Source organism: Panthera uncia, chromosome B4 (assembly GCF_023721935.1).
Source record: "Panthera uncia isolate 11264 chromosome B4, Puncia_PCG_1.0, whole genome shotgun sequence".
Taxonomy (NCBI): Eukaryota; Metazoa; Chordata; class Mammalia; order Carnivora; family Felidae; genus Panthera; species Panthera uncia.
In genome coordinates this window covers 40,181,148-40,207,167 of record NC_064809.1, presented here as the reverse complement: position 1 = coordinate 40,207,167, position 26,020 = coordinate 40,181,148, and the positions used below count along the sequence as shown (strand labels likewise).

General features: G+C 51.6%; 1 protein-coding gene across 3 annotated transcripts; it reads left to right on the top strand.

Moving 5' to 3' along the window:
- Positions 1 to 692: 692 nt before the first annotated feature.
- SCNN1A (sodium channel epithelial 1 subunit alpha) lies at positions 693 to 26,020 on the top strand. 3 transcript variants are annotated; one of them, XM_049624957.1, is made up of 13 exons: positions 693 to 926; positions 3,031 to 3,390; positions 14,772 to 15,039; positions 15,884 to 16,071; positions 19,869 to 19,972; positions 20,359 to 20,522; positions 20,938 to 21,036; positions 21,272 to 21,389; positions 24,500 to 24,578; positions 24,679 to 24,736; positions 24,916 to 24,971; positions 25,110 to 25,185; positions 25,552 to 26,020. In XM_049624957.1, exons 2-13 carry the CDS (start codon positions 3,035 to 3,037, stop codon positions 25,918 to 25,920), a joined length of 1,935 nt encoding a protein of 644 aa, XP_049480914.1. In that variant the 5' UTR covers positions 693 to 926; positions 3,031 to 3,034; the 3' UTR covers positions 25,921 to 26,020. The 3 variants fall into 3 exon arrangements, with proteins under 3 accessions (XP_049480914.1, XP_049480913.1, XP_049480912.1); XM_049624956.1 differs by lacking the exon at positions 693 to 926 and adding an exon at positions 1,908 to 2,361; XM_049624955.1 differs by lacking the exon at positions 693 to 926 and adding an exon at positions 1,908 to 2,866.

Below are 26,020 nucleotides of genomic sequence, written 5' to 3'. Positions count from 1 at the left end.
AACTTGCTCTGGTCCATTCCAGATCTAGAACGACGCCTTCCCTGAGCATGGGCTGCCCCCCACCCACTGCCCCGGTACACTGACAGGCACTTCTGGGGACACCATGTCCACGTGCTCCGGCTCAGCCCAGACCCGTCCTTGTGATTCTTCTCACAGAGCCCTTGAGATGAGAACTATTTGCTGTGCTGCTTTGAGCCCGTCGTTGGATTTCAGACACCAGCTAGCAAACAGAAAAGGCAGGGAGGTGCCTCTCCTAACCTTTGAGATCAAACAGGCAGGGTGCTGTGTACTCCATTTGTTTAAGAACCTGGCTCCAGGGAGAATAGGGGTTCTAAGGCTGTCTGGGTCCTGTGGGAATGTGGGGTCAGTGTAGAGAGCTTTCCACAGAGCTGGTGAGATAAGCCGGGACCCAGATTGCTGATGAGCCCATGAACTCTGCGTTTGAAGCTCCTAGGTTTCAAAACCAGGTGCAGGGGGGCTCCAGTTCCCCATGAGTCTGCAGCTGGTTTGTCATGGGAAATAAATGGCAAACGTCCTAAGTAGACATCCCTGCAGGAAAAGAATTCTGATTTTGTGTTTCTGTCGGCTGCTGTTTCGTTCTGTGCCCTCAGAAAACTGGCTTCTCTTTATGGAGGGTCGGTTTCTTCATCTGGAAAATGAAGGAAAAACCCGCCTTTCCCTTCCCAGGAGGGCAGCAGGCGTCAAGGGGAGTGATGGGACCGGGTTTGGAATCCTGGCTGACAGCAGCTCTCACTTTAAGAGGCCACAGGAGACCTTCTGCCCTAAGAGGAAGCCGCAGGGCCCAGCTGCACCCTGAGTTTGGAGTACCCTGCTTCCCTCTTACTTGTCTGGCACACCCCTTGGTGTTCCTCAAGACCCAGCTGAGATGTTACCTTCTCCAGGAAGCCTTCCTGAGTCTCCTCAGGGTGAGTGCCTCTGCCTGCCACCCCGAGGCTCCCTCAGCACTTACTTCTTATCTCTGCCACTAGAGTCCTTATCTTATGTAGCATGACTGCCTTCTTCTGCCACTCTCCATCAGTGCTCAGGCTGGGCCTGTGTCTGCACATCCCAGGCCGGCTTCCCCCGGGTGCCTCCGGTGAGGGTCCGCTGTGGCCGACCTCCTACCATCAGGCGCGGGGCCTGGCCTGTGTGGTTGGGGCTCCTGTACCTCCTTGGGCTGTCTCTGGGCCCTCTCTCTGACCCTTCCCTTTCTGTGTGCTGACTGCTTAGGCTTCACTCTTTATCCTCTTGCTGGATTAAGTTCGGAGCAGAGATATTGGAGGAAAAACACAGCCCCTACCAGCGAGCCTTTCCCTCTTCCCAGGGCTGGTGTCCACTTTGGGCCATGCCCACCTTCCTCCTTCCCGACACCCGGTGCTGCCTACATCCCTCCCTATTCGCTCAGGGCCCACTGTCCCTAGAGCTCCTCAGGCTCCAGGTCTGTGCCCAGGTGCCCTGCCTGGCCCCTGTGCTGCCTCTCGGTGACCACATTCCTGCAGCCCCGTGACCACAACAGGGGACATTACACATTCCTGGCCTGGCAGCCAATGGTGTAAAAAAGAACAGAATGTCCCAGGGCCCCGCCCAATCTCCAGCCTCACCTGGGCCCCTCCCTGGCCTGGACGAGGTAAGGGGTGGTAGTGAGGAGTCAGGAGGGAGAAGGATGGACCAGGAGGGAGAGGCAGAGGGGCGCTCTGTGCCCCAGTGCCCAGTGGGGCCAGGAGGTGTCCCCACTTTACTGAGTAGATACCCCTTCTTCTTCTATAAGACCTGGGGGTGAAGCTGACCTGTGGGTGCCTTTGGAAGGAGTGCCCAGAGAGGGGACCCAGCTCCTGGAAGCCCACTGGGGCTTCATCCCCTCAGTCTCCTGGCTCCACCCCCTTCACCCTCCTCTCTCAGCCTCTCCTCCAGCCCTCCCTCCCAGGCCTTCATCCTGTCTTCTTCCATCCATCTCCCTTTTTCTGCCTTCCCTGTTCTGGTCTCCCCTGCCTTAGTCTCCCTCATCCTGGCTGGTTCTTTTTTCTTTGTTTTGCCCTCCTGGCTTTGTGTTCAGGATCTCTCTCCTTGTCTGAGATCTCTGGCCCTCCCCCTGCCCTTTTGTCTCAGATCTCCTTGCCTGTCAGCCCCCAGGGCCGTTAATCTTCTAGGTGGGGGGCGGGGAGCACCCACCTCCTCCAGTCCCACACTTCCGGGGCACCTGCCCTCAGGAGCCCTCCTCCCTTTGGAGAACTCTCAGCTCAGACTCCTCCTTTGCCCCTCCCCCTGCCCTGCTCACCTTTAATTGAGATGCTAATGAGGCTTCTGTCGCTTCCATCCCAGCCTGGCGGGCGGGCTCCCTGGCTGGGCCGCTGCACCTGTCAGGCGAGGGGGAGGAGAGGCTCGGCTGCCAGATTCAACTGGAAAGGAACCAGTCCCAGTCCAGCCACAACCTGGGAGCTGGGAGCAGGAGGCCGTCCAGACCTCCTGGAGCCCTGCAGTCCCTGGGACGGACACAGCCCAGGGCCAGGGCCAGAGGCGGAGGAGAGAGCCCACTCAGACAGAGAGGGAGCAAGGCAGGGAGGAAGAGGAAGAGAGGCAGGACCAGAGAGCCTGGCACACAGACAGGAGACAGGCAAGGAAGACGAGAGCTGAGAAAGAGACCCAAAGAGAAGCAGAAAGCAGAGAGATTGAGAGAGAGAGAGAGAGAGAGAGAGAGAGAGAGAAGAGCTGGGACACAGAGGTCCTGGAGGAAGGAGACTAAAGATAGACTGACTAAGCAGGGCAGACTGACAGCTGAGGAGACAGAAAGGGAGGTGCTGGGACAGAACTCCGAAGGGTGCTTCTCAGGCAAGCCCAGCTACAGGTCTCCTGGCCCAGACTCCAGCAGGTCAGCCGGCTCCTGGGACGGTGGAGGGAGGGAGGGAGGGGTAGAAAAGAGTGGGCTCAGGGCGGGATGCGGGCCTGGCCAGGAGCAGCCTTGCTCTGGGTCAAGGAGTGAGGCACCAGAGCCTAGAAGTCAGCCCTGACCCTGGCCCTCCATGACCCCCCAAGGCTCATGAAAGGAGAGCAGCATGCGGAGCAGGGGCTGGGCCCCGACCCTGTGGCACCCCCGCAGCCCAAAGAGGAGGAGGAGGCCCTGATCGAGTTCCACCGCTCCTACCGAGACCTCTTCCAGTTCTTCTGCAACAACACCACCATCCACGGTGCCATCCGCCTGGTGTGCTCCCAGCACAACCGCATGAAGACGGCCTTCTGGGCTGTGCTCTGGCTCTGTGCCTTCGGCATGATGTACTGGCAGTTCGGCCAGCTGTTCGGGGAGTACTTCAGCTACCCCGTCAGCCTCAACATCAACCTCAACTCGGACAAGCTCGTCTTCCCCGCCGTCACCATCTGCACCCTCAATCCCTACAGGTCAGTCGACCCCTCTGTCACTTCCCCGGCGCCTGGAAGTGGGGGACAGAGGGCGCCGAGGCCGACCGGCAGACCCGGGAGTAGGAGGGGATACTCCTGTCCCTAGGTAGACCTCCCTTTGGGCAAGATAGGGAGCCCCCGACTCGATGGGCTCTGCCCATCCGAGCGGCTCTGCCAACGGGGGCCCTCCAAGTGCCCACAGCTTATCCAGAGTGTGGTTGTTGGACTTCCCTTCCTCCTCCCACAAGTGGGAGGGCGAACAGATGAAGTGAGATGCGGATAGCTCCAAAGAGCAGGGTAGAGATCATTCCCATCCCTTCCCTGGAGCAAGAGGAGGGCGAAGAACAAGGCCTCCTCCACCTCGAGAGAAGAATCTAATGGACAGGTGAAGCTGTTGGCAGGTGCTGTGGGGGTGGGTGGTGAAAGCTGGCGGGGCTGGGCCCTGGTATGTTGGTCTCAGTATAGAAGGGAGTTTGTTTTGGGGAAATCAAGGTGGAGGCTGGTGGCAAAGGGTTGGAGAGCCTTGAGGCTGGGGGTAGAGTCAGAGGGAAACCAGGACAGGACAGAAAGCAGCCCTCCCCTCCCCCAAGACCCAGTTGACTCCTGCTGGGCTGTGTACTTCACCTGCCCAGGTGCCTGACTTTTAAGTGCTCGGGTGTGTCCTGAAGGTTTGGGTTTCATCGTTGCTCTTTGCCAGTTTTTCTTCTAGAAGCCAGAGGGGATGGTAACCATGGAGAAGAAAGGAGGGCACAGCTAGGTGTTTATCCACACCTCTTATTTGTATTTACTCAGTCATGCAACACGTGGGGGATACCTGGAGCATATGCCCAACACTGCTAGGCACCTGGCAAATGGGTTCATTAATAATTCATTCAGTCTTCACTGAAGGCCAGGCACTTTGCTAGGTTCTGGGGACAGAAAGATAAAATACGGTGGAAGAAACAGGCGACACAGATAACAGCAGGACAGTGTGGCTTCGAGAGTCAGTCTCTGCCCTTAGGGAGTGTAAGATTTGTGAGTGCCTACAGGTGTGATTGCATGAGTGTGCATGTGTGTGTGTATGTGTGTGTGTGTGTGTGAGCAAACATTGGGTATAGGTATGATTATGGAGGATGGAGATTGGTCACATATTAAGGATGAAGGCCCCCCATGTGTTCCATGGTGTCCAAAGGTGTATCACGGACTAAAAAGGGTTGGGACGTCCCATGCTGCAGGGAAAACCCTGCCGGCCGTTTTCATGGATTAGCCTCCATATGCTGTCCAGGCGAAGGGCACGTTTCCTAAGAAGCTGCTTCATGCACCAGCCACTGCTAAGTACTCTGTGGCACCCCTAATTCTTCCAGAAACCCCACGAGGCGGGGACTATTGTAATCCCTGTTTTGCATTGGAGGAAACCGAGGCAAAGGCAGACAAGTCACAAGGTCACACAGACAGTGACGGAGCTGTGGTTCACCCTCGGATCACAAATCCCTCCTTTTCTTGATATCCAAGGTGTGGGACACGGAATCAGCGAAGTGTGTAATCAGATGTGTACATCTCATTTCCCAGCTCTCCTTTTCTGGCTCAGCCTCATTTCTCTTCCTTGGTGCCTGTGAGCTTGGCTCCTCTCCTTCCTGACCCTCTGCTGCTTCGCTACCCTGATCTTTCCCCTACTTATTTCTCTTCACCCCCTTGGGCCATGGTGGAGGGCACTGAGTCAGCAGGGAGGGGAAGGCGGGCAGGCAGGAAGGACTAAAGGCTGGGTAGTAGGCTCTCAGTAAATGTTTGTGCTTGAAAGACATGGGTGGGAGATGGAGAGCAAAGGGCTACATCTGTTGAGGCCTGCTGAGGGCAAGGTCATGGACAGTCTACGAAAAAGCCCCAAGGGATGAAACCAGAGCCCCTGCTCCTGAGGCCTGCAGGCTGGGAGACAGGTGTCCACACAGAAAGAAATCCCTCCTGCCTAACTAGCGTCCACAGGGCTTAGAGGGGAGAGAGCCCTTGGGGAGGGAGGGGAGTCAGGGAAGGCACAGGAAACCGTGTCGAACACCTGCTACATGCTCACCCTTTGCTGGGTCCTTTATAAGGACTATCTCATTTCATCTTGACAAGTCCATGGCGGTGGACATAGTTATTATTTCCATTTGAAAGTGGAGGCAAAATAATTTGAGCAAGGTCACACAGCAAATAATAAAGAAATAGCAACAATAATAGTGAACACTTCTTCAAAAATTTTTTTAATGTTTATTTATTTTTGAGAGAGGGAGAGAGACAGGGCACAAGCAGGGAGGGGCAGGGAGAGAGGGAAACACAGAATCTGAAGTAGGCTCCAGGCTCTGAGCTGTCAGCACAGAGCCCGACGGGGGGCTTGATCTCACGAACCTCGAGATCATGACCTGAGCCGAAGTCAGATGCTTAATTGACTGAGCCACCCAGGCGCCCCAAGAACACTTCTATAGTACCTAATGTGCACCAGATATGTTACATTTTATATGAAATTATTTAATTCTCACAACAGACTTCTGAAGTAGGTACGAGTATTATTCCCATTTTATAGAAGAGGAGACTGAGGCCCAGAGAGGTTAAATAACCTGTCCAAGTTCACACAGGTAGCAGGTGGTGAAACTGGGATTCAAAAGTCACCCACCCACCCCACCAAGCAGCCAGTGCATTTCTGGTTAGCAGCTGAGTCACAAACCAAGTGTGTTTGATATCAAAGCCCTTTATCACCTCTACACTTTAAGAAGGTGCCACAGGGTTGCCAGCTGCTGGTGGGGGCTTATGGGTGAGACAGATGAGGGGTACTTGTCATGAATGGAGGAGAGAGGGATGCAGGGCTCTTGGCTCCTATTCCAGGAGAGAGGCAGGGGTGGGTAGACAGGTTAACACAGCCTGGTGGGTGGTGACCTGAGGGTGAATCACAGGTGCTGGCTTTCGGCAGGTGCAGGGGACAGGCCAGATGAATGATTCCTACTGAAGCAGCAGGGAGGAGGTGGAAATCTGTGGACAGGATAGATGAACTGGTGAGATAACAGGAATGAGGCAAAGTCAGACCAGGGATGCCCAGAGCTGGTGGGCACGGCCGGATGTCCACAGCCCGCAGAGGTGGAGGGGTTCTGGGTTGCTTGGGAACTTCTGAGAGAGGCTGCAGGGGCCACAGTAAGCAAGAAAGCGCGAAGAATCCACTGTGAAGGGTCAGCCACTGCAGTTGCTTTCTTTGTGGCCAAAAAAGGGCTTTATTCATCCAGGAGAGAGGGCCAGTCTTAACCACATCCACAGAAAACAGAGCCCAAGAACATATTTTTCATCTAGTCCTGGGAGGGACTGAGGTTGGGCTTAAGGAAGAGCTCAAGATCCTGAAACATCACAGGAGGTGATGGAATCCCTTCCCAAGATGGCAGAGCAGAGGCATGGCACAGGAGTGGGGAGAGGAGAGGGGCAATTCCCTAAAGAGGGAAGCTGTGGACCTTTTTTTTTTTTTTTTTTAATTTGAGAGAGAGAGAGAGAGAGAGTGTGTGTGAATGGGGCAGAGGGGAGAGGCAGAGAGAGAGAGAGAGAGAGAGAGAGAGAGAATCTTAAGCAGGCTCTATGCTCAGCATGGAGTCCGACATGGGTCTCTCTCCCAGGACTCTGGGATCATGACCTGAGCCAAAACCAAGGGTCAGACGTTCAACTTCCTGAGCCACCCAGGCACCCCTGAGCCTAACTCTGCAAAGTAGGGCTAGCAGTTCACTCTGTGATGGCAGGCCTGGCAGGGACAGAAAGCCAGGACTCTCAGAACTGCCCCCCTTGGCCCCCAGTGCTGGGCTCCTTCTCCTGTCGGGACCCTCCCTACCTCTGTAGCAGCCGTTGTTAGAAAGTTCTTTCTCAGGGCACCTGGGTGGCTCAGTCGGTTAAGTGTCTGACTCAAATTTGGCTCAGGTCATGGTCTCACGGTTCACGGGTTCGAGCCCCACATTGGGCTGCACGCTCATGGCGCAGATCCTGCTTGGGATTCTCTCTCTTCTCCTCCCCACCTCGCTCTGTCTGTCTCTCTCTCAAAGTAAATAAATAAATAAAAACTTTAAAAAAGAGAGAAAGTTCTTCCTTAGGTAAAGCTGCAGCTGACCTCGTTATAACTTCTAGCTTCTGCTCCTGGTTCTGTGTCTTTGACACAACCCTAAAGATATCTCCTTCCTCACCCACCGGCCACCAGCCCATGGTAGCAGCATCTTCAAGGTAGCTTGCAAAATTCACCACCGAATTCAGATCCTCCTAACAAGCTTGTTAGATAAGGAAGGAGATACCCGCCCCCTCCCCCCTCCCAGTCAGATGCGAAAACTGAGGCTCTGAGAACCTGCAGGCTTTGCAAAGGTCACCCAGCTGTTATGTGGAGGGGTCCGAATTGGAATCTGGTCTTAAGTTCTACTTTTTTAAGACCACAAAGTCACGTGGCAGCTAAGTGGCAGATAAGTGGCAGTCCTCCTGTGTCTCCTCCGCCTGCTCTTCTCCAATAACAGCGCTGATACGAAGACAATAGCAGTAGTTGTACAGTGTCTACTCGGCCAGGTATTTTTCTCAGTACTTTTCCTGTATCAAATCATTTCACCCCCACAATAACCCTTTGCCACAAGGACTCTTTAAAAGAAATAGATTTATTTAAGTAATCTCTACACCAGCATGGGGCTTGAACTCTCAACTCCAAGATCAAGAATCACACACTCCTCTGGCTGAGTCAGCCCGGCGCCCTGGCAAGGACTATTAATAGTCCCATTTTACAGATGATGAAGCAGAGGAACAGAGCTAAGTAACTTCTCCAAGGCAAGCCATCAATTTTTTAAAAAATGTTTATTTTATTTTTGAGTGAGAGTGTGCGTGTGCAAGTGGGGGAGGGGCAGAGAGAGAGGGAGACAGAAAATCCCAAGCAGGCTCTGAGTGGTCAGTGCAGAACCCGATGCGGGGCTCAAACTTACCAACGGTGGGATCATGACCTGAGCCAAAGTCAGATGCTTAACCTACTGAGCCATCTAGGTGCCCCTCCAAGGTAAACCATCCAAACGGTGGGCAAGGCTTAGATAATACACCTGGAAAGCTGATTAAAACTTAGTCCCTGCAACTTTTCTTTGGATGAAATGGTTTCTAGAGCTCTTACCACCCTGGCTGTTCATCCTTGGAACAAGCATTAGTTTGTGAACATCTGTTGGTCTAAAATGTTGCAGCCATGGGGCGCCTGGGTGGCTCAGTCGGTTAAGCGTCCGACTTCAGCTCAGGTCACGATCTCACGGTCCGGGAGTTCGAGCCCTGCGTCGGGCTCTGGGCTGATGGCTCAGAGCCTGGAGCCTGCTTCTGATTCTGTGTCTCCCTCTCTCTCTGCCCCTTCCCCATTCATGTTCTGTCTCTCTCTGTCTCAAAAATAAATAAACATTAAAAAAAATAATAAATAAAAAATAAAATGTTGCAGCCAGGACGGAACTGAACATGTAATCTGAGACTCAGAACTGACCCTAGAGAGGCTGACTCTGTCTTCAGGAAGGCTCCGGGCTGAGGGGCTGCTTGAGGGCACCCAGAGCTCACAGAGGCCCCAGGGAGGAAGTTGGAGGTGCTGAGATGTGGAGGAGAATGGGGCTGAGGGAGGGGCCAAAGAAAGGGAGGTCAAGGTTGTCCCTGGAGGAAGGAGGGTGCTGGGTAGGTCCCCAGATGCACCCTGGCAGGGGAGGAAGCTAGTGAGTTTCCAGTGCCCAGTTCTGCCAAGTGCTTCTGGAAGGCTGGCTGAGAACGCTCCACTACGGTCCTCTGGGGGCACGGGGCAGTGGGGGGGTGGGGGTGGGGTGGTGGTGGTGATGAAAGCCTGGGCAAATCCAAGGCTGCTTTGTGAGAAGGGCTCTTTTGTGAGAGGGGGCCACCGAGGGGAAAGGGGGAGGGAAGAGATACACATAGGAAGATAGCAGGGGTATCAGTCCTTAAATCTCTCAGTATCCCTGCTCATGCTAGTCTGTCTTGGGCAGAGAAGAGGGGATGCTGTGGCGGGGGGTTGGGTGGGGGGGTGACGGCCCGCTGCAGGGAAAGGAGATTTTGCTGCCCATTCTCAAGTGCCTCTGAGCCCGGAGGCAGAAGTAGTAGAAAAAAGCAGGGACCATGAAGTCGGACAGGCCTGGGTTCAAATCTTGACTCCGGTACTTCCTAGCTGAGTGGCCCTGGAGAAGTTGCCCAGTTGATGGTCCTCAGTTTCCTCAACTGTAAAATGGAGTAGTAATGCCTGCCTGATTGAATTGGCAGGGCTCCGATGTCGGGCTGTCGGCCAGCGCAGATGAGAGTGGGGGTAGTGACCGGGACTCGTGCAGGAAGTCAAGGTTAGGGCTAGACTGTCTTGCTGCAGCTCCAAGTGTGTATTCTTTATCCGCTCTCCAGCCCTGGTCTCCTCTTGCCAGGGCCCTCCTGCTTGCAGGATAAGATCTGATGGCATTAGTGGGGTTTACTCAGTGGTCAGTTTTCTTAGTTCTAGGTGTCAGCTGAAAGGGAGGGAGAGATTTCTTTTCTGAAGGGGTGATATGGGAATATCTCTTCCTTAAGGGCTCCCCACCAAAAGGAAAGTAGGCCTTGGGAGGGAGGGTGTTTTGTATGGAGCCCAGCCTCTTCTGGAGGTGGGGGTTGCGGTCTCATCAGAGGCCTCTCGGGAAGAGGCAGGAAGGAGCTGAATCTGAGGGAGACCACTGAGGGGAGACCTGGCTTACAGACAGCTTGGGGCTCTGTGGGGAGGAGCCTTGTGGCTACAGAAGGTGACAGACAGCTGAGTTTCTGATGAGGATGAGGCAGGTGTACAAGGCAGAAGGGGGGCACAGGGCGACTTGAGACGGCTTAGAGGGGTGTGCCAAGGGAGGCTCAGCCAGAGATGTGGTGGCTCAGGTGGAAATGACACCAGCCATGGTGGGAGACCTGGATTCTTCCTGTGTGACCAAGTTGAGTTTCTTGGGCTTTGGGCCCCCATCCATGTCTTCCTGAGATTCAATGGCCTCTTCATTTTGTGCCACTGAATACTTTCTCATTTAACCCTGTAAGAGCTTCATGTGGTATGCAGATCTAGTGTTATGCCCATTTTACAGATGGGGAAACTGAGGCCTGGATTCAGGAAGGTTGAGTTCCTCACCAACATTCCCCAGCTAGAAGTGTGTGGCTGGAATGCCAGGCCCCGCATCCAGTCAACTCTGGCTCTGGTGTTCTTTCTGGGGCACCTTGTCCATCTGCTAAAATAGCCAGAGCTAGCAGGGACAGAGCAAAGGACAGTGTGATGGATATAGTGCTTTCTGACCTGGTTCCTGGCTGTGTGACCTTGAACAAGTCACCTGCTTCAGGTTTTTCACCTGTAAAAAGTATTAGCTAACAGTGGCAGATAGTTTTCTGAATTACACTGAAGATTAAGTGAGTGTTCATTCGAATACCACAGGGCCAACCTCATAGTAAGTGCTCAATAAATCCGAGCTATCACTGCCATTCTTTTCATTACCAACCACAAGCAAGTCTCTTGGAATGTCAAACACACACCTTGGTTGGACCTGGGCTACATTTTCTGAGGGCATGAGGGGTATCTGGAGCTGATGCCTAACGGCCTAGCCAGCTAGACTTTATGAAGGAAAGAGAAACAGAGCCAAGTGGAGTAGACAGTAGGGTATGGCCTAGAGACTGGTTAATGTAGCTGCACTTTAGGGCCCCTGGGGTTCTTGTAAAACAACCTTGTTTGGGCCCCACCAACATTCCCAGTGAACACCAATCTCTGGCAGGGCCCCCCTAAACACAGGTATGTGACTTTTTCTTTAGTTGAGGTATAATTTACTTATGATAAAATGCACAAATCTTTTTTTTTAAATGTTTATTTTTGAGAGAGAGAGAGAGAGAGCAAGCGGGGGAGAGGCAGAGAGCAAGGGAGACACAGAATCTGAGGCAGGCTCCAGGCTCTGAGCTATCAGCACAGAGCCTGATGCAGGGCTCGAACTCACAAACCGTGAGATCATGACCTGAGCTGAAGTCAGACGCTTAACTGACTGAGCCAACCAGGCCCCCCTAAAATGCACAAATCTGAAGCCCTCACTGAAGTTTGCTAATCAAGGTACTGAACATTTCCATTACACAATGGCCCTCTGAAGCCCATTCCTCTCTCTCTCCCACGGCCATTCTCTGACTCCTGTCACCATCAATTAGTTTGACTTGTTCTCAGACTTCACATCAAGGGAATCACACAATGTGAATTTTTTTTTAATGTGTCTGGCTCAACGTACTCATTTTACTGAACTTAATATTTCTCAAATTCTCTCATGCTTTTTGCCTGTATCAGCCCCCCCCTTTAAAAAATTTTTTTTAATGTTTATTATTTTTAAGAGAAAGAGAGAAAAACAGAGCACAAGAGGGGAAGGGGCAGAGAGAAAGGGAGACATAGAATCTGAAGCAGGTTCCAGGCTCTGAGCTGTCAGCACAGAGCCTGATGTGGGGCTTGACCTCATGAACTGTGAGATCATGACCTGAGCCAAAGTCAGACGCTTAACTGACTGAGCCACCCAGGCTCATTTGGGTTGTTTCAAGCTTTGTGGCAATTATGAATAAATGTGCTTATGAACATTCACGTACAAGTCTTCATGTTTTCCTTGTGCTTGAGTAAATAGCGGGGAGTGGAATCGGGTAAAATATCCAGAAGTGAAATTGCTGGGTCATAAGGGAGATGTATGTTTAACTTTATGAGAAGCTGCCAGATGACCCACCAAATCGACTGTGCCGTTTGACTCTCCCACCAGCTGCAACCCCAGCTGCTCTCCATTCTCACCAGTTGACACTGTCCAAGTCTTTTACTTGTTTGGCCCTTCTAACGGATGTTAAATGGTGGCCTCATTATCTGTTTTTAGAAGTTTGCCTTTTTTAATTGTATTTTTTTGTTGTTGAAGTAGAGTTGATGTGTAATATTCTATTAGTTTCAGGTATGCACCACAGTGAATTGATCATTATGGTTTTTTTTTTTTTTTTTTTAACGTTTATTTATTTTTGAGACAGAGAGAGACAGCATGAATGGGGGAGGGGCAGAGAGAGAGGGAGACACAGAATCCGAAGCAGGCTCCAGGCTCTGAGCTGTTAGCCCAGAGCCTGATGCGGGGCTCGAACTCACGGACCGCGAGATCGTGACCTGAGCTGAAGTCGGACGCTTAACCGACTGAGCCACCCAGGCGCCCCGATCATTATGGTTTTAATTTGCATTTTCCTGAAGGCTAATTATGTTGAACACCTTTTCCTGTGTTTAGTGACTGTCTATCTTTTGGTGCATTTAAAAAAAAATTTTTTTTGCATTTATTTATTTTTGAGAGACAGCGTGAGCGAGGGAGGGGCAGAGAGAGAGGGAGACACAGCATCTGAAGCAGGCTCCAGGCTCTGAGCAAGAGCCCAACACAGGACTCAAACCCACGAACCTTGAGATCATGGCCTGAGCCGAAGTCCAAAGCTTAACCGACTGAGCCACCCAGGTGCTCCCTTATTTTGGAGAGAGAGCAGGGGCAGAGGAAGAATAGAGAATCCCAAGCAGACTCCATGCTCCAAGCAGAGGGGAGGGCTGGGGGGAGGGCCCACATGGGCCTGACTCAGGGCTTGATCCCATGACCCTGGGATCATGACCTGAGCCGAAACTAATACACAGCTGCTCAACCCTGACTGAGCCACCAGGAGCCCCTAAACAACCTGTCTTTTTATTGCCAATTTGTAAAAAGTCTTTATATTTCACAATAAATTCTTCCTTAGATACTTATTGCAAAAAATACTGCCTACCTCAAGGTCATGAAGATATCTTTGATGTTTTCCTCTAGAATCTTTCTGGTTCTGAATTTTATGTTTAGGTCTGTGATTCAGACTGACTTAATTTTTGTGTAGAAACTGAGGTGGAGGTTGAGTTTCTTTTTTTTGTTTTTGTTTTTTTTTTCCTTTCTCAATAGAGCATACTCTGTTTTAAAAAAAAAAGATTTTCCCCATTGAATTGAATTGGTGTTTTGGTCAAAACTCAGTTGACTGTATACGTGTGAGTATATATCTGGACTTTATTCTGTTCCATCGATCTACTGTCTGTCCTTACATAAGCACTACACTGTTTTGATGACTGTGGCCTTATAGTGAGTTTGAAGTCAGGTAGAACTAAGTACTTCAATTTTGCTCTTTTCCAAAATTGTTTTGAGGGGCACCTGGCTGGCTCAGTCAGAAGAACATGTGACTCTTGATCTCAGGGTCATCAGTTCAAGCCCCATGTTGGGTGTAGAGATTACTTAAAAATAAACTTACAAACAAAATTGCTTTGACCACTCTACATTCTTCACATTTCCACATACGTCTTAAATCAGCCCATCAGTTTCTTCAAAATGTCTGCTGAAATGTTGATAGGGATTGTGTTGAATCGAAAGACCAATTTGGGATACATCTTAACTATACAGAGTTCCAGACCCAGGAACTCATGTAACTCTCTATTTTGGTTTTTGAGTTCTCTCAGCATGATTTTCGGTGTAAAACTCTTGCCTCTTTCATTAAATTCATTCCTGGTATTTGATGTTGTTTATGCTATTTAATATGGTGGTTTTTGTGATGTAATTTTCCATTTTTTCGTTGTTATTATGTAGAAATACAATTAATTTTTGTACAATGGTTTTGTACGCTACAACCTTGTTGAATGTATTAGTTCTAGGTGTGTTTGTTTTGTTTTGGTAGATTCTATCCCTACGGCGCTGCTACTATGGACTTTCATGACGGAGCGGGTAACAATGCCTGTGCTGAGAAGGAATGTGATGATTTATACTGGACAGTGTTTAACTTATGGTGTTTGGGCCCCACCCATCTCATTAAAACTGAGTCTTTGATGGGGAGGGGCCGTGTGCAGCATCTGTAGTTTTAAAGTTCCTGGGGAAATTCTAGAAGTGCAGTTAAGCGCCCCTAATTTAGAAGGTGCCAGGCGGCAGACAGAGCCAAAGGCCACCCTTGCCGGAGGAGGCCAGGGTGGGTTGACCTGCTCGCTGGGTCTGAGGGAGCTTGTGGGCGAAGGCCGCGGCCACACCCTCTCCCGTCTTGGAAAAGGGCAGACGAGTTCCGGGTTCCCTTCGCGGCCAGGGCGAGTGGGAGGAGAGGGCCTCACCGACAGGAGCCTCCGCCTCTCTCTTCTGATAAACAGGCCGTAATAAATGCCGTCACCGCCGGGGCTCATAGTCGCCTCCACTAACCCCGTGGAACACCAGTCTACACCCTCACGTCCCCATCCCTCCGAGAGAGCCTTGGAGACACCAGAGTTATTCCCTGCAGGCTTTTCCAGGATGGACCGACCTCACCGGTTTCTGGCGAGGAAACCGAGGCCCTGAAGGGCCAGGGACTAGCGCGAAGCCGCCCCCCAAATCCGACCCTCTTCCCATCGCCCCTTCCAGGTACACGCAAATTAAAGAGGAGCTGGAGGAGCTGGACCGCATCACAGAGCAGACGCTCTACGACCTGTACAAATACAACTCCTCCAGCACCCTGGGGACCCACCCCCGCGGTCGTCGCGACTTGCGGGAGCCCTGGCCGCACCCCCTGCAGCGCCTGTGGGCCCCGGCCCCGCCCCCCGGGGCCCGCGGAGTCCGCAGCGCCGCCTCCAGCGTGCGGGACAATAACCCCCAAGTGAACAGGAAGGACTGGAAGGTCGGCTTCCAGTTGGTAAGCCCCGCCCCCGGAGGCCCCGCCCCCGGCCTTCGGGTCCCGCCCCTCCTGGTTGCCCGGACCCTCCGGTTCTGCCCACTCCCCGACAGCACTCCCTTTCCGGACCCCGCCTTTGTTGCCTAGCGACAGGAGGCGGGACCTCGTCGGCCTGCTGGCAAAATACATAACTAAATAACATCTCTCTGAACGCCAGCTTGTGGGGGTCTACTCGCTGGGGCCTCTGTGGGAGGGTTTAAACGTCTGGAAGTCAAATCTGTGGCGGAAGAAGCACCTTTCTGAATCGTCAGCCCCCCACTTGTCGGGACTCGCTTGGGACCCTCCCGTATGGCAGGGAACTGGGGCTCTGCCTGCCTGAGATAGAGAATAAGGAATCAGTAAAATGAGAGACTTAAAAAAATTGTTTTAATAAAAAATAAAAGGGAGAGTAAGTGGAAGCGGGAGAGGAGCAGAGGGAAGAAGAGAGGCCCCCTTTGGGGAGAGTGGACCGCACAACCGGGAGACCTGAGTTCCGGTCCTAGCTCAGTCGCTAGGGCAAGCCTCTGGATTCCTCCGTCTTCCCATCAGTAAAGTGGGGAGATGAATCCTTGCTCCACCGTCTTGCAGAGGCTGTAGAAATGACCCACACTTGGAACCACAGCTCCTGGTCTCCTTGGCCAACTGCTCCCTTAAGCCTAGGCTCTCCTGGTCCACTCTCTTCCGGGCTTCAACTTCTGCCTTCTGTTCTTCTGCACTCTTGGCTCCCCACCCCAGTCCTCAGGACCTCAGACCACTCATTCTTTGACGTTAGCCTGCCCTGCCGCCTGTCCCCCGCTGCTGATCCTCTGATGCTCTCTGTGTTTAGTGCAACCGGAACAAATCGGACTGCTTTTACCAGACGTACTCGTCAGGGGTGGATGCAGTGAGGGAGTGGTACCGTTTCCACTACATCAACATTCTTTCTCGACTGCGGGACACTTCTCCATCCTCGGAGGACATGCTGGACAACTTCATCTTTGCCTGCCGCTTCAACCAGGCCTCCTGCAATCAGGCGTGAGTCCCTCCTGCCTGGCTCTGTGCTCTCCACGGAGTCTTCTTTCTGAAGTCAGCCTGAGGCTCAGATGGGCAGCACCCAGGAAAGGCCTTTGGGCTAAATATATGCCTGCAGGGAGGAGGGGACGCACTGACCTCAGGTCTAAACTTCTGCCCCATGGATTATCCTGCAGGGCTGGGTCTGAGTGAGGCAGCCTAATATGCTGCCCTGGGAAGGCTGTAGTTGAGGTCTGGCTTTGAGAATCCAATGGCTGGAAGCATGGTTCTCCATGCTAGTGACAGGCCCCTCTGTCACTAGCACCAAACTCACAGGTGCCCGGAAGGTCATCTTCTCAGATGAGGTGGACAGCAGTGGTTTGGAGGAAATAGCATGGGTTGAATGAAGGAGGTGACCTGAGTCACTGCTCTGGCTCTGTAACTTTCCGGCCAGGTGACTCTGGGCATTTCACATCCCTCTTCAGAAACTGTTTCTTTGTAAAATGCGGGGAAAATGAGATTCATTCATTGTGTATTCCGACAAATACTTTTTACTGTCTGGGCTGTGTGCCAGTCATTTAGGCATTTTAGGCATTTGGGACACATCAAACAGGGCAATGTATATAATCCGTGCCCTTCTGGCACTTTTACTCAAGTGATGAAGATGTTGATAACACCCGTCTCCATGTTCATGAGATACGCGGGAGGGCATTTTGTAAACTGCAGTGAAAAATGGGTCTCTGTTGCTCTTGAACGGAACAGGTGAATGTGACTTGCCCTAGGCCACCAGGCCAGCCCTAGCGAGTTAAGGATCCTTCCCACTCAACTGCACTGCCCGCCAGGCATTCCCTCTGCTATAGATCCAGTCACAATGTCCTTGCAAAGAGGTCATGGCAGCTGGGCAGTTCTCTGAGGCTGTAGCCTCTGGCCCCTCCTACCCCACCCTTCCCCTCCTACTTCTCCTTGGTTTTCACCTTTTCGGGCAGGGTGCTGATGCAGCCTCTCCACTCTCTAGGGGCCCTTCCCGCCCCCATCGCTGCAGAATGGCAGCAGGGCCAGGTGTCACCTGCTTCTGCCCCACCCTCACCTTGTGCACACACTCTGGTCAGCATAGGATTTTGTTGTTGTTTCCAATCTTCTTGTTTGTTTGAAGACAGGAGCTACCTGCTGGGAAATGAGACAGTAGCAGGGCCTGGGCCCCAGTCATCTCACCCTGCCACTGGGTGTCTCTAATTGTCACCTTCCCACCAGTCCTCTTGCTCTGCCAGCCCCATGCTCCTACCTCCCCATCAACGGAAAGTCCGTAGTTCATCTCAGTCTTGACGGTTAGGTCACTTCCTTAGCTCAGAGCCTCATCATTTCTCACCTGGGTTATTATAGTCCCTTCACCTCCCAGTATCTTTCTGCCGCCAAAGCCTCTCATTATTCTGCAACTCTTCCAGTTAGTCCTGCTCAAAATCCTCCACTGTCTCTTGTGGCCTCCAGAACCGAGGTGAAGCTCCTTATCGTGGCTTTCTCATCCCTCTCCTCCCCATGTCATCCTTTCTCCTTCTCTCTGTAATCTTTTCTCCAGTGACAGCTTGATTGAGATACAGTTCCCACACCACAAAAGTCATCCTTTACATGTATACCATTCAGTGATTTTTTAGCATATTCACAGAATTGTGCAAGCCCTACCTAATTTTAGGACATTTTCCTCACCCCCAAAAGAAACCCTACACCTCCTAGCGGTCACTCCCGATTCCCTCCCCTCCTCCCAGCCCTGGAAACCAGGAATCTAGTGTCCATCTACGTGGATTGCCTATCGCGGGCGCTTTGTAGAAATGGAATCCTACACTATGCAGCCTTTGTTCCTGACTTCTTTCACTTAGCATCATGTTTTCAAGGCTCATCCATGTTGCAACATGTGCCAGAACTTCATTCTTTTTATGGTTAGATAATATTCCATTGTGTGGATATCCCACCTTTGATTTATCTGTTCCTCAGTTGATAGACATTTGGGTTGTTTCCACTTCTTGGCTATTACGAGTAATGTTGTTAAGAATATTCCCGTACCAGTTTTTGTAGGGATGTATGTTTTTATTTCTCTTACGTATATACCTGGGAGTGGAGTTCCTAGGTCATGTGATAATTCTATATTTTGAGCAACTCTCAGACGGTTTTCCAAGTGGCCGTGCTATTTTACATTCCCCGGGCAGTATATGAGGGTTCTAAATTCTCCCCACCCTCCGCTTGTTACTTTTTTTTTTTTTTTTAATGTTTATTCATTTTTGAAAGACAGAGACAGAGCACAAGCAGGGGTGGGGCGGAGAGAAAGGGGGACACAGAATCCGAAGCAGGCTCCAGGCTCCGAGCTGTCAGCACCAGAGCCCGACGCGGGGCTCAAACTCACGAACTGCGAGATCATGACCTGAGCCGAAGTTGGACGCTCAGCCAACTGAGCCACCCAGGCGCCCCTACTGTCTGTTTCACTTTAGCCACCTTAACGGATGCCTGTAACCTTAAGAGCAAATGTATACAGCTCTTACTAAGTGCTAGGCACCTTCCAAGTGTAATTTCAACCTCACAGCACCCCTGTGAGGCAAGTCCTGTTCTTATCCCCATTTTACAGATGAGGAAACTACAGCATGGAGAGATTAAGTAACGTGATTGGTCCCACAGCTAATACTTGTTAAAGCTAGGGTTCAAATATGGGTAGTTTAGTTCTGGAGTCTGTGCTCTTAACCCTCACGTTATATTGCTTCTCATATATTCTCCTATGGATATATAAATGACCATGTCTCGTTTCCCCTCTTTTTTCCTAAGCTCTGTTTTTAAGATCCATCCATGTTGTTCCATCTAATCGGTTGATTCCACCTGCTGCATACTGTCCATGGTGTGTGTCCATCACATCGTACCTGGCTGTCCCCTCTCCGCCTGAGCAGGGCTTACAGGCCCTTCAGGACTGGCCTCTGTTCACTTCTGTAGCCTTTTCTTTCCTCCCTCCCTGAATCCTGCCTTAGCTCTGGAAATGCTGGCTTCCTAGCACTTCCTAGAATGTGCACCAGTATTTCATATTTCTAGGCCTTTGTTCTTCAAGGCCAGTGGAATATTCCAGATCATCCAGTTCCAGCCTCCTTGTTTTACAGATGAGAGTAAGCTTAGAAAAAATGACTTGCTCAAGGCCATCCCACCAGAACCCTCTCCCTCTCATATCTGTCCTGGGATCTGACCTTCCTCCGCTTAGCTCTGTGTTCACCACTGCTCTCACTGTCTCCCCAAACTCTGTTCCCTTCCATTTCTCCACTTCATTCATTCGACCACTGTTTATTAATGATCTTCTGTAGGGCCTGTAGGTCAAGAACTATTCAATTAACCCAGAGATGATACAGAGATGAAGGAGATGTGACCCTTGTCCTCAAGGAGAACACAGTCCAAATGGGGAACTAAGATTTAGATTCACGAGAAGCTAGGGACACTGCCAAAGTCTTCGTAATGCAACAGAGTGACACAAGAGAGGTCACAAGGCCAGTGAGGTCAGGTGGCCTGGTGGGGAGGAGACTGCATTAGAAGGTAGATGACCTGTGTTTGAGTCTCAAGTTTGTCATCACGGTGTGACCTTGGGCAGCTACTTGACCTCTCTGAGCCCTAGCTTCCTCTTCTGTGACGTGGGGATGATGCCCTCACAGGCTGTTGGTTGGAGTGGCTGAGGGAACATGGGGAAAGCTTCTAGCACATAGTATGTGATCAGGAAACAAAGGTCACTGAAAGTCCCGCTCTCTCTGACCCCCCCCCCCCCCCAACTTTCTTTTTTGACTCTACTTTTTCTCTCTCCCGGATAGGAATTACTCCCACTTTCACCACCCGATATATGGGAACTGCTACACTTTCAATGGCAAGAACAACTCTAACCTCTGGATGTCTTCCATGCCTGGGATCAAAAATGGTGAGCAAGCCCTCATTTCCACAATCCCTGTGCCTCAGCACTTCTCACGGCCCTGCCCACCCACAGTTACCCACCTTGTGCTCATGTCCTAGACATGCTGTGTGCCTCTGGGCCTCCCCACAACGTGCCCGTCTGCATCCTGGAAGGAGTCCTCTCTGTTCTTTGTCCCCCATGGGTACCACAAAGTCCTTTCCAGGTGTTATAGGAATCTTGTCCCAGTTCTTCCTGCCCACCCCTGAATCCAGCCCAGGGGCTGCCAAATCCCTATGTAGGTCTTCTTGGCCTTGCCCTCTGTGGAGCATTAGAAACTAGGCGCGTGGAAGGGGCTTTCCATCCCCCAACACTCCTCCAGGACCTCCCCGACTCCACTCCCTCTGCACCCCTAGGTCTGTCCCTGACGCTGCGCACAGAGCAGAATGACTTCATCCCGCTGCTGTCCACAGTGACGGGGGCCAGGGTAATGGTGCATGGGCAGGATGAGCCTGCCTTCATGGACGATGGCGGCTTTAACTTGAGACCTGGTGTGGAGACCTCCATCAGTATGAGGAAGGCAAGAGAGGGCCGGGAAGATAGCAGGGGAGGTGACTCACCAGCCAGAAGACTATAGAGGGAGATCGTGTGGGGTTGGTCTGAGGCAGGTGGCCATCTTCAGAAGCAGAGTTAGGGGCGAGGGGCTGGCAGAAGGAGGGACCTGAGGAGGAACCTTGGGTGCGTGTGCTGAGAAGGGTTCAGGATGTGCTTAGGGTTCCGGGGGTGCTCTGGAGCCAGTGTCCTTGAAAGTAGCACCCAGATGGGCGTTGGGGGCTGCTGGGGCGTGTTTTGAAATTGTGAGGCAGACAGGAGAGGCTGGAAGGTGTGAGATACAAATGGCCTGGACCCAAGGGAAGGTGGAGAATTCAGGAAGAGGTCTGGGCCACTTGCTCTGACTTCCGACCTCTGATTTGTTTGTGTGTGGGGGTTTACAGGAAGCCCTGGACAGACTTGGGGGCGACTATGGTGACTGTACCAAGAATGGCAGTGAAGTCCCCGTGGAGAACCTTTATCTTACCAAGTATACACAGCAGGTGAGACCAGCCTGTTTCTATGGCAACCATCTCCCAGGCCTGCCCTGTTGGTCAGTCCAAGTTGGAGGGGTGTGTGTGTGTGTGTGTGTGTGTGTGTGAGCGAACGGGACAGGTGGAGAGAGGGGTACAAGTATGGTGAAGAGCATTGTTTGTCCTCCCCTTTCCTGCCTCTTTTGGGCTGTGTGTGGGGAGAGCAGACCTGAACCCCCTTTCCTGTCACTCCTGTGTCCCCCAGGTGTGTATCCACTCCTGCTTCCAGGACAGCATGATCAAGGAGTGTGGCTGTGCCTACATCTTCTATCCGTTGCCCAAGAACGCGGAGTTCTGTGACTACAGGAAGCATAATTCCTGGGGTGAGACCACAGGGAGCCCCTGGCCGGCCCCTCTGCCCCAGGACTCTCACAGACTTCCTTCTCAGACCCTCTGTGACCCTCATTCTCCCTCTGTCCTGCGCTCCAGCCCCTCCATTTCCTGTCACTCCATCTCTCCCTTCTATCCCCTTCCTCCCTCGGGCTTCTCTCTCTGGGTTTTGGCTTCTGTGTGTTTATAGAGAAAGGCCCCATTTAAAAATAACCTGCAGCAGAAGGAATGAGGAGCACGTGAAGAAAACCTTTCTCACTCCACACTCTGCCTGTAGCTTCCCTGTCTCACTCTTCTGGTGCCGGGCGAGGCACAGGACAGCTCACCAGGTGCAGGAAGAAAATACTAGAAGTTGGATGTATCTATCTCATTCCCTAACATCTTCCATTTTATATATGTTTTATAATGTACTTAATGGATCAATTCTATAGTAGCAAGTTTGTAATTTATAAATCAAATACATATGTTGGAGTTACTTAAGACCTTTTTACCTACAGGTGGGCACAATCAAAAAAAGTTTGGAGAGCACTGAGATCTCCTTTTTTTTTTTTTAATTTTTTTTTAATGTTATTTTTGAGACAGAGAGAGACACAGCATGAGCAGGGAAGGGGCAGAGAGAGAGGGAGACACAGAATGTGAAGCAGGCTCCAGGCTCTGAGCTGTCAGCACAAAGCCCAACGCGGGGCTCGAACTCACGAACTGTGAGATCATGACCTGAGCCAAAGTCAGATGCTTAACTGACTGAGCCACCCACGCACCCCTGAGATCTCCTTTTTAATCCTGGATTAGGAGTAGACAGATCCCTGTTCCTTTCCACTATAGCAGAGTTATGCCCCATGGAGGCTCTGTGGTAGGAAGCTGAGAGAAAGGAAGTCCCAAACAAGAAACTGGAAAGTAGAGGGTTAGAAATCCTGGTGCACAGGCTCTCAACTGGCGCCTGTGACCTGAGGGTCCTCCTGTCTGGCTCCCTTGGGCCCAGCTCTCCCTCTGCTGGTGGCCACTGCTGGAGGAGATGAGCCTCCACACCTCTGAGGGGACGGGACAGACCCCAGGGGTTATAATGTCTGCCTCTCTTGGTTCTGTCCCTGTGGATATTCCTGCCTCCTCCCTTCCCTGGGTCTGCTCCACACAGCTCTCTCCCCTGCCCTGCATTTGGTTCCCATGTCTCCCACCTTATGTCAGAGCACATCAGAGCTGGAGGGACACTCAGGGGCCCAGGGGGAAGTCATGATGTCATGTCTGAGGACGAGGAGGATGCGCAGAGCAGGGACTCCCTGCCCCCTGCTCCCCGCTGCCCCCAAACAATGATTTCTAAGTGCTTGTGAGTTTGAGGATCTGTGAGAGGAAAAATAACAATGCTGATGGCTGAGAAGCCGTGCGGATGGGGACAGGAACAGTCTCCCAAGGACTGTTTACTCCCCGGGGGAAGGGACCCAGCTGCTCCCCATGCTTCACCGTTCCAGACCCCCAGCCCTCGTAGATGGAGGGATTTGGGTCAGAAATGGAGAAGGACTTCTGGACCAGGCAACTAAAAGTAGCAAGAATGACACAATAGAACATACTTAGAACTTGGCGAATAGGGGAGAAGGGAGATCCATAGACTCATTCTCCCCACCCTTTTTTTTTTTTTTTTTAAATTTTTTTTTTCAACGTTTTTTATTTATTTTTGGGATAGAGAGAGACAGAGCATGAACGGGGGAGGGGCAGAGAGAGAGGGAGACACAGAATCGGAAACAGGCTCCAGGCTCCGAGCCATCAGCCCAGAGCCCGACGCGGGGCTCGAACTCACGGACCGCGAGATCGTGACCTGGCTGAAGTCGGACGCTTAACCGACTGCGCCACCCAGGCGCCCCTCCCCACCCTTTTTTTTTAAGGTAGCAACTCAATTGAGATAATTTCTATCCCAAGTAATTCACCCATTTGATTTTAGTATACTTTTAGTCTTCAGTATAATCATGGAGCTGTATAGTAGTGGCCGGTCAACTTTAGAACATTTCCATCACTCCACAAAGAAACTTCTTACGCATCAGCACTCTCTGAGCTTCCCATCCTCTGCACCCACAGCCCCCCACCTCACCCCCAGAAACTACTAATCTACTTTCTGTCTCTACAGATTTGCCTGTCCTGGGCATTTCATATAAATAGAATCATCTGTGGTCCTTTGTGACTGGCTTCTTGTATTTAGCACAGTATTTTCTTCTTCTTTTCTTTTTTCTTTTTTTAGCACACCATTTTCAAAGTTCATCCAGCTCGTAGCATCTGTCAGTACTTTGTTTTTATGGCTGAATAATGTTCCATTGTACAGATTCGTCACGTGTGTTTATCCATTCATCAGTGGATGGACATTTGGGTTGTTTCTATTTCCTGTTTCCATTTTGTGTGTGAACATATGTTTTCAGTTCTCTTGGTATATACCTAGGAGTGGAGTTTCTGGGTCATATCATAACTCTGTGCTCAACATTTTGAGGAACTGCCAGACTCTTCCAAAGTGGCCACACCATTTTATGTTCCTAGGAGCAATAGAGGAGCATTCTAGTTTCTTCACATCCTCACCAATACTTACTTACTTACTTATTTATTTTTAATAGCCATCCTGGTGGGTGTGAAGTGCATCTCATTGTGGTTTAATCTCATGATTCTTCCATAACAATTGTTCCCAGTTTTCCTTTTGACTTTTATTTTAGAGAGAGAAAGAGAGAGAGAGAGAAAGAGTGTGAGGGAGAGAGTATGAGTAGGGGAGAGGGGCAGAGGGAGAGAGAGAGGGAGAATCCTAAACAGGGTTCAGTCCCATGACCCCGAGCCATCAATCAGTGAGCTAGATGTTCAGGTGACTGAGCCACCCAGGCACCCCTCTTTTTGAATTTTAGAATTTTGTCCATATCCTACTCATCTTTACATAAATGAGTCCTGGGTTGTTTTTTGTTTTTTTTTCTTATGTAGCTTCATTTTTTCAACATTTTCGGTGTTGCCACTCAGGAGACATCACTGATGTAGCATTAGCTACTTGTGATGTGGGAACCCACATATCTTGGGAGACCTCTTGGGTTCGGGGTGCAGAAGATTGAGATGCCCTAGGGAAATGGGCATCTCTCTGCACCCACAGGTTACTGTTACTATAAGCTCCAGGATGCCTTTTCCTCAGACCGCCTGGGGTGTTTCACCAAGTGCCGGAAGCCGTGCAGGTGAGTGTCCCCTTCCCCTGGGGCACAGGTTGGGCAGCTAGCCACTTGACTGGGTGGGAGAATGCCACCCCCATCACTGAGCTCCTTTCTCCATCCCCAGTGTGACCAGCTACCAGCTCTCTGCTGGTTACTCACGATGGCCCTCAGTGACATCCCAGGTAATGTGGGGAAGGGGAGGGATACGAGGGAGAGTGTGTGTGTGTGTGTGTGTGTGTGTGTGTAACACTGTGGTCTTTTCTGGGTGTATGTATGTGTATGGATGTGTTTGATCTCACCCCCCACCCTGTAAGCCTGAAGAATATGGGGTGACCCCATTGACACCCCCATTCTTTTCTAGGACTGGATCTTCCAGATGCTATCCCGACAGAACAATTATACTATCAACAACAAAAGGTCAGTCCTACCCTGATCCAGCTGAGGGGGACGAATTCTTGGGAGGGAAAACTGATCTGGGAAGAGAGGAGGGTGTTTGTAAGGGTCTGAGAAGTGAACCCATTGCCATTTCTCCCTCCCTTCTCCCTGACTCCAAAGAAATGGGGTCGCCAAACTCAACATCTTCTTCAAGGAGCTGAACTACAAAACCAATTCTGAGTCTCCCTCTGTCACGGTATGTCCTTGCAGTTCTCTTGGAGATCTTGGCGGGTGTCTGTCAGAGAAAACAAGGGGGTGCCTCTGTGGGGCCAGAAGGTCTGGGCCTTGAGGGCAGGGGACCAAGAAGGGGGGGGGGGGGCGAAGGTGAGGTTGCAGAGGTTGGAAGAAGGGGAGCTTGGTTGGGGAATGAAGTCTTTGGGTGTGGTGGTGGGGGGGGAAGGATGCGCCAGATGGGTATGACTAGGACAGAAGGGGTCCAGGGGAACACCAGGAGGCTGAAAGGGGTGAGGGAGGACCTCAGGGAGGGAGAGATGGGGCTTTTCTTCTAGAGCCCACCCAGGGCCCTCTGCCCCAGTGGTCAATGTGCCTTTCTCCCTCACAGATGGCCACTCTCCTGTCCAACTTGGGCAGCCAGTGGAGCCTGTGGTTCGGCTCCTCGGTGCTGTCTGTGGTGGAGATGGCTGAACTCATCTTTGACCTCCTGGTCATCACGTTCCTCATGCTGCTCCGGAGGTTCCGAAGCCGATACTGGTCTCCAGGCCGAGGGGGCAGGGGTGCCCAGGAAGTGGCCTCCACTCCAGCTTCCTCCCTCCCGTCCCATTTCTGCCCCCACTCCACATCCCTACCAGGCCCTGCTACCTCCCCGGCCTTGATGGCCCCTCCGCCTGCCTATGCCACTCTGGGTCCCTGCCCATCTCCCTCCAACTTGGTGGAGGCCAGCTCCTCTGCCTATACTCTGGGGGAGCCTTGAGAGGGAAGGAAAGTGCCCTCCCCCCACAAGGCAGGCGCTTCCCCTGGTGGGAGGGGAGCAGGCTTGGCAGGATTAAAGAATGTCTTGGGACTTCCTCTCA